The 8,019-nt window shown below is 41.8% G+C and overlaps 1 protein-coding gene across 1 annotated transcript in view; it reads right to left on the bottom strand.

Moving 5' to 3' along the window:
- Pibf1 (progesterone immunomodulatory binding factor 1) overlaps positions 1 to 8,019 on the bottom strand; it is a 151,922-nt gene that overhangs the window by 7,933 nt on the left and 135,970 nt on the right. The window contains exon 16 of the mRNA XM_005365356.3: positions 4,362 to 4,535. Coding sequence (XP_005365413.1) covers positions 4,362 to 4,535 — 174 coding nt within the window. The remainder of the gene's footprint in view (positions 1 to 4,361; positions 4,536 to 8,019) is intronic.

The raw sequence follows: 8,019 nt of genomic DNA, 5'->3' as shown, positions 1-8,019 counted from the left end.
TCCTTCCTTTCTTCCTTACTTTTTTGGTTTTTCGAGACAGGGTTTCTCTATGTAACAGTGCTAGCTGTCCTGGAACTCGTTTTGAAGATCAGGCTGACCTTGAACTCAGAGATCCACCTGCCTCTCAAGTGCTGGGATTAAAGGCACACCCCACCACTGCCTGGCTTGGATGGGGTTTTGCTGTGTAACCTAAGCAGGCCTTGAACTTGTGATGAGGTTCTCCTGCTGCAATTACAGGCATGCAGCATCATGTCTGGCTATTGGCAAACTTCTGCCCTTGGTCATATATTAATTGTAAGTCATGCTCCTTTGAGCTACATTAGAACTGAATATGTGATTTCTCATCCACCCTAAGTTTCATTTGTTACCACCAAAATGTGAACAAATGCCAAGTGAATTACAGTGGTTTAGAAAGGTTGATTTCTGATTCCCGTAAAATGAGTAATTAGTAATTCATTTCCAGATATTTTAGCTACTGATGTGCTATTACTAGTTTGCTAGTATAGCTTTACCTCCTAGATACTAGAAGTTTTCTAATCCATTACCAATTCTGAGTTAGTATAACATGGACCACAGAACAACAGCTGTTTGCATATGGGTTAGATACTGAAATAGATATTTTAAAAGAACTATAACAATAAGCAAATGTATTAGAGACTGTATGGGGCTCACAGAGACATCCAACTCTTTATAAAGACTTTTCTCACATTAAACAGACAATGGATAAAGTGGGCCCAATAATTCAGATATACAATTAGCTAGTCTTTATTTTGGTAATTCTACCCTTAGATGTTTGAACAGTAGTATCTCTATTGGCCCTTCCACCATACAATGGTGCTATGTGTACTAAATTGGATATTCCTCCTTCAGTTATTAATACAATTAGCCTTTTAAGTGAGGAGAGTCCTTAACCATCCCCTTCCCTAACCCCTGTGAGACAGGGTCTCTCTGTGTAGCCCTGGTTGTCCTGGAACTCTCTCTGTAGACCAGGCTGGACTCAAACTCAGGTGATCCACCCGCCTCTGCCTCCCGAGGCTGGACTAAAAACACAGGCCATCACTGCCCAGAAGAGTCCTTATTTTAAATTCACAACTCACAGAGCTTCTTTCAGATGAAGCCAGTTTTCATTTATTTATGTAGGTAACATTACTGAGACACACTTAATGATTACCTTTTATTACTATGAACATTGCCATAATTATTATGTGCTCATTTAAGCTAATTATATTTATAATTTTATAGAGAAACAGTACAAACTAATAAAAACACTTTAATTGTAGTACAGTGTTAACAAGTCCCAAAACAAAGTACTCCAGATTTGTGAGGCACCCAGAAAACTGCTGCAGAAACAATGAGAGATTAACTGGGAATCTACCAGAAGTAATTCATTAGTTATAGGGGGACTTTGGAGTCGATTAACTGATAAGACAAAAAACCTTTGTGCCATCCAGAAGTAGCCAGCTAAAAACATTAATCTATAACGTGGGGATTCTAAGACATTGAGAAAGTCTGTTAACTAGAAAGAACAGTGGCTGATAAACGCGGACAAAATACACCTGGTGGATCGCTCCTGGGATCCAGAAAACTAGCTGGAGATCAAGGCTCCAGGAGTTTAACCAGCCCAGCTTCTGAGGAAGGGAAAGGCTGTGTTTAGTAGACATAATTACTCTGCTACAGGCTGGGACACAAATATGGATTTCTAAGCCTTCACAGGTAGGGCCCAACTTCAATGAGTTGGCAGTCGGTCTGGGTTTATAATGGACAAAACATGAGAATGTCTGGGATTGCTCGCCTCTCCTTCCCTCATTCCATGCTCACTCAGAAGTTTTTTAATTCAAAGGGCCCACTGCTAAACTATATGTGGAAGAGGCTACAGTATTATTTCTGACTTTAGAAATACAAATCTTTTTTTTTTGTTTGTTTGTTTGAGACAAGTTCTCTCATCCGAATTCCGGGTTGGCCTGAAACTCACTACGTGAGCTATGCTGCTGGGCCTTCCAAGTGCTGAGCACTGAACTGAGGTGTCCGAGTGAGGGGCACACACAGCGTCGCTCTGTGTGCAGGTGCCGCTAACTCTAGGCTCGCACTGCCTCTTTTGCTTTCCAGAGTTTCAGTTCCCTACCCAAGTATTTCATGGAGTTTGAAGAGCTAAGAAGATAACCAAGTTGGAGAGATAAAGAATTGATCTCTTTCCCTTCAGCAAGTGTGTGCTCAAACAGTAGCTGTGGGGAGAAGGCACAGAAAGGCGTGGAGACAAAGGGCTGAGTCAGAGGAAGGCTGGGACCTAGAGCAAGCATAACTGGGGACAGGCAGAGCTGCTGACGTGCACGGGGAAGCTCATGGCCACGGCTGCTGGGACTCCCACGCTGCCTCTGTGGAGACCGCTCACAGGAGGCCTCCTGCTTTCCTCGCCTCAGCCTGGCCTATGGGCCCTGACAATAGCTTTCCATTGTTTGACGGAGACTGGCGCTAAGGCTTTGCGGTGGCTCGGGTCTATAATCCTAGCACTGTGGGGGCAGACACAGGAATGGGAGTTTGAGGGCAGCCTAGCAAAGTCTTCTATGAGACTTTCTAAACACCCAAGGGCTGGAATTGTACCTCAGAGGAAGAATCCTTGCCATGAACAAGTGTGCAAGAAGGATGTTCAGTCCCTAGCATGGGAGGAAAAGGAAAGGGGGTTTGATTATATGGTTATAAATGTCTTCCATATCACTGGTCTTGAAAGCCTGATCAGTGTGTGTAAGGAGAAGGCGGGGGTCACAAATCCTCAACTTGTTTTTTTCTTTCTTTCCCTCCTGAGACACAGTTTCTCTGTGTAACTCTGGCTGTCCTGGAACTTGCTTTGTAGATCAGACTGGTCTTGAACTCACAGAAGATAATCTGCTTGCCTCTGCCTCCCCAGGGCTGGGATTAAGAGCCTGTGCCATCACCGCCTGGGTTCACCTTGTTTCTCCTCTCCCACAACTTGTTTTTATAAGCATCTAGAGGACTTAAGTTGAAGTTCAAGGACTTACTGAGTTAGAATATTAAAATGTTTTTTCTGATACTGAGTCTTGTAGGATGGCAAGTTAAGCCTCCCCACCCACCTTTTTTTTTTTTTTTTTTTTAAAACCATGATAAGGGCTGGAGAGATGGCTCAGTGGTTAAGAGCATTGCCTGCTCTTCCAAAGGTCCTGAGTTCAATTCCCAGCAACCACATGGTGGCTCACAACCATCTGTAATGGGGTCTGGTGCCCTCTTCTGGCCTTCAGGCATACACACAGACAGAATATTGTATACATAATAAATAAATATTTAAAAAAAAAAGAAAACCATGATAAATGCTACTCGTTTCTGCTGCCCTTTTATTCTTTTTTGTAGTATTTGTTGAAACATATACTTTTTAATATTTCCTAAAGTATTTTCTGCACATTTCTCCATCCCTTTCTTACAGACAGGGTTCCACTAATTTCAGGCTGACCTCCAATTCACGTTGCAGCTGAGGGTGGCCTTGAATTCCTGATTCTCCTTTCTCCACCTCCCACATTCCAGGAGTACAGGTGTGTTATCAAGCCCTTTTAATTTTATTGTAAAAGTTATTTCCAGATAGAGTCTCATCAAGTTGAGCACACTGGTCTAGAACTTAACAATCTCCCGTCCTAAGCCTCCCAAGGTGGCTGATGAAGCAGGCGTATACTGTTCTATCTAGCTCAAGTTAATATGAACTGTTTGTATTCTTTATGGAAGAGCCATCATAGTATTTATAAGTAAGTGGGAGCAGGTGCTACTTTTCATCCTTTTATTCTCGTGTAAATTAAAACATTATGGTCTGGGGAGACGGCTCAGTGGGTGAAGTGCTTGCCACACACGTGTGAGGGCCCGAGTGTGGATTCCTAGAATCCACTAATGCAGGACGCAGCAATGCAAGTCTAGAATCTCAGTGTTCTATGGATGGCATGGGAGGTAGAGACTGAAGACGCCCAGGAAGCCTGAGCGCCAGGAGCAGCAAACAAGTTGTCCTCTTAGCCCTGATGAGGAGTGGCTCACATGGTCCCTATGAACGTGGACAGACACCTAAATCATGTGCCTATACAAGATAAAAACCATGCAGAATAAATTTGAGTCCCTTGTGATTGTTCCTGTCGATGGGAGAAGGAAAGGTGTAGAATTAGGAGAATTTCTAGTCAAGTTCAAGATGCTAATTAGAAACATAAAATCCAATACTCATGTAATGTACATCTTTAGGAAAAGGATTAATATAGACATTGCAAGGCCTTTGCCTAATATTGCCCAAATTAATTTAAAACAAATATGAATGAGAAGAAAAATATATCTAGTGAGAACCAGAGCTTAAAATTCTAAATATTTTTAGCTGTACTTACAAATAGCGTTGGCTTGGGTATAAACACATTGTCTTCATGTTCTTTTGGCATGTTCAGAATCTTAGATGCTTGATTTTCTGTCACACCTTTTGATTCCACTTTAGAAAGAAGTAAGTTGTTCTCAGAATGTTTACTACACATATTAATGATGATCTGTTTCATGGCTGCAAATTCCTGTTGAGAGATGAAAACAAGAAAATAGCAAGTGTGATTTTTGGCAAAGAGACTAACAATGATTGACACGAAAACATTTATTTTAGGTAGAAAAAATATTTGAATAATTATAATACATATATGAGGAAAGTTGAGAAAACAAAATATTAATGTACAAGAATTGTGCACACGACATTTATTTATTTATTTATTTATTGATTGATTGGTTTCTGGAGACAGGGTTTCTCTGTAGCTTTGGAGCCTGTCCTGGAACTAGCTCTTGTAGACCAGGCTGGTCTCGAACTCACAGAGATCCGCCTACCTACCTCTGCCTCCCAAGTGCTGGGATTAAAGGCGTGCGCCACCACCGCCCGGCTGCACATGACTTTTAAAATAGTAAACATGCCATGACTTTCAGCATTACAAATGACTTTTCTAGGCTAGTGGTTGCTAGTTTTTCTGCATATTGGAGTCACACATGGAACTTCAAAAACAACCCATGGTGTGTGTTTGTCACACCTATAGACTGTGACACAGTAGAGTTTTACTGCAGTTTTCTGGTGTATCTGTTAAGTAGAGTATTAATAGCGATTATTATTCGATTGGTAGAAATCAAACCCAGGCCTTGTGCAGGCAGGCAGCTTAGCCTGGTAATCTTTTCCTCCCTCTTAAACCATCCTCTTACCTTATCAAGTCTGAAATGAAGAAGGCAGAGAAATAGAACATAGAATGGTTTTCCATGACGACTAATCACAGTTTACTTCAAACAGTGAGTTTAGTATAAAGCTTCAGCATTTATTTAGCGGTGGTATTTCTGTAGCCTTTTACAAATGGTAAATGGAGCTGGCTAGAGTTGCCATTTTTAATGTGTCTAGTCCTAGGGGATTGAGTCCAGGGCCTTGTGCATGCAGCCAAGTACTTTTACCACTGAGCTACACCCCATCCTGTCCAGTTGCCTCTCCAGAATATTTATTTCCTTACTTGAGACAGAGCCTTGCTAGGATGTCAGGCTGGCTTGGCTTTTACTTTGTAGCCCAGGATAGCCTTGAACTCAGGATAGTCCCCTCCCTTTGGCCTTCACAGTGTTGTCACGTGGATTTTAATTTGCCTTTTGAGTGAAAAATTAATCTGCTGAACTTTTTGAAGAATGTAGAGTAAAATTTGCAATGATGTCTTCCCGAATCTATTATTTTTCCTCACAAATGTCTGGGTCTTCATTAGTGGATACTTGGATTACTTGCCAAATTGATGCACCAGATACAAACCCCAGGGAGGTGGCACTCTATTCTACAGATAAATAAACCTCTATTTATCTGTAGAATAGAGTGGGCTCTGAACTAGGTATAGTGTTATCTTCATGCCAACACACCAACTTAGGCCCTAGAAGGATGCCCTGTTGCATGCTACTGATCTGTTTATAGATGGCAGCCCCATGTCAGAGCAAGTCCCTACAGGCTCTCTCTTCTGGCTGCCACTCGTTCTATTTAGAACCACCTAGCTGGAGCAGATATTTTGAAACAGACTGCGGAGTTTGAGCCATCTACTAGATGCCTTACTAGAATCCAGGACACGGACAGGGGGGGCAGTGTAATGCTGGACTCCTCCTTCCGTCCTGCAGCGCCAATGTCTTGCTCAAAGCACAGACGACTGTGCACCAATACAGTCCTACGGCTATCTGGGCCTTTATGAGACTCACTTGGCTTTCAAGATTGAGTTATTTAATCTGTGGTAAAGAATGCAGCCACTGATTTAATGCTAAGTTTATTCAGTTACAATGGATTTTATTTTGTAATTTTTTTTTTCTTGACAGGGTCTCTGGTAGCCCAGGCTGCTCTAATTTCTTTTGTCACCAAGGATGACTCTGGATCCCCTCAGCCTCCCCTGTAGTACCTGGAGTTCCCAAGATTGTCCAGATTCTTATTATGCTGTTCTTTGAGACTGCTTTTCTTTTCTTTTTCAGGTAGGGTTTTAGTGTGATCCAGGGTTAACTAGAATGTTTTACATAACCCAGACAGGCCTCAGGATCTGTTTACTTTAGCTTTCTGAATACTGGGATTATACATATATACAGGCTTAAACACCAACCTTAGTTAACAGGATGGATTCTCTACTGCTTTTTTTTTTTTTTTTTTTTGGTTTTTCGAGACAGGGTTTCTCTGTGGTTTTGGAGCCTGTCCTGGAACTAGCTCTGTAGACCAGGCTGGTCTCGAACTCACAGAGGTCCGCCTGCCTCTGCCTCCCAAGTGCTGGGATTAAAGGCGTGCGCCACCACCGCCCGGCTCTCTACTGCTCTTATGACTGATGCATAGCTAGTATCCTGAAATTTTGTTTATTGGGTATACTGGCAAGTTCTATCTTCTATTGTTTCTTTAAAGCCTGTTTTGCACTTATTGTATATATGCGTAATGCATGTGTGCCTTGGTTGAGGCTTCAGGGATCAAACTCAGGTCTCCAGAACTCAGTGGTAGGTGTCTTCTTAGCTCACCGAACCATCCCATCAATTCAGTTTTATTGTTTCTTGAAACCATTTGTTCTTCTATCACCTGTCAATAGGCATTTTATTAATCCCAACCCTCTACCGTCTTTCTAACATTTTCAAGACTTTTTCTATTATTTAGTCCAGGCTGGACGTAGAGTCTCTGTGTACCCCAGGCTGGTATGGACTCCCTGATGCTTGAATTACAGGTGAGTTTCATCCAACCTTACTTTATTAATTTTCTCAGCAATATGGCGAAAAGTACTCTGCTTTGACAGTATAACTTCTGTGTCTTAGAAATCAAACTTGGAGTTGGAGGCATCGGATTCATCTTCCTTGAAAATGTCATTTCCTCTGGAATCTTCTGTCATTTAGTTCCAAGCTTTAACAGGATTCCTTCATGTTTCCTGTAGCTTTCTAATGTAATTCAGTCATTCATGGTTTTTCTAGACATGGTTTCTCTGTGTAACAGTTCTAGCTGGTCTGGAACTTGCTTTTGTAGACAAGGCTGACCTTGAACTCAGTGAGGTCCACCAGCCTCTGCCTCCCAGGTGCTGGGATTAAAGGCGTGTGCCACCACTGCCTGGAGTTATTTTTATTTAAAATAATTTCCCATCCCTGAATATTCTCTGAGACTATTTCCCTCTGAGCTTGGCTGTCTGGGAACTGGAGATGTTCCAGCTGAGGGTACAGGAGAGCACTATGCCAGCTGTACTTCAGGATTCGATGTTAGAGGTGTTTTTTTTGAAAACATCACAACATTTTGCTGTTTACTATGTTATGGAAAGATTACCTTCTAAAATATTTCTGAAGAAATGAACTTTAATGTTTTGCATGCCCTCTTCCGTTCCAGTTACTCACCACTCCTGACATGAGAGGAAGAAACTTAATATCTGTCAGTTATGAAGTCTTTGCTTTGTGCTATTATTTTTATCCTAGGTCCTTATGGTTTTTTAATTTTGATCTCTCTCTAACTTCAGAATGAAGTGCAGCTTACATGGTTTCTTTCTGCTGTTAGGGCTGTTTAAG

This window comes from Microtus ochrogaster, unplaced genomic scaffold (assembly GCF_000317375.1).
Source record: "Microtus ochrogaster isolate Prairie Vole_2 unplaced genomic scaffold, MicOch1.0 UNK2, whole genome shotgun sequence".
Taxonomy (NCBI): Eukaryota; Metazoa; Chordata; class Mammalia; order Rodentia; family Cricetidae; genus Microtus; species Microtus ochrogaster.
This window is presented reverse-complemented; position numbering and strand designations above follow the sequence as displayed.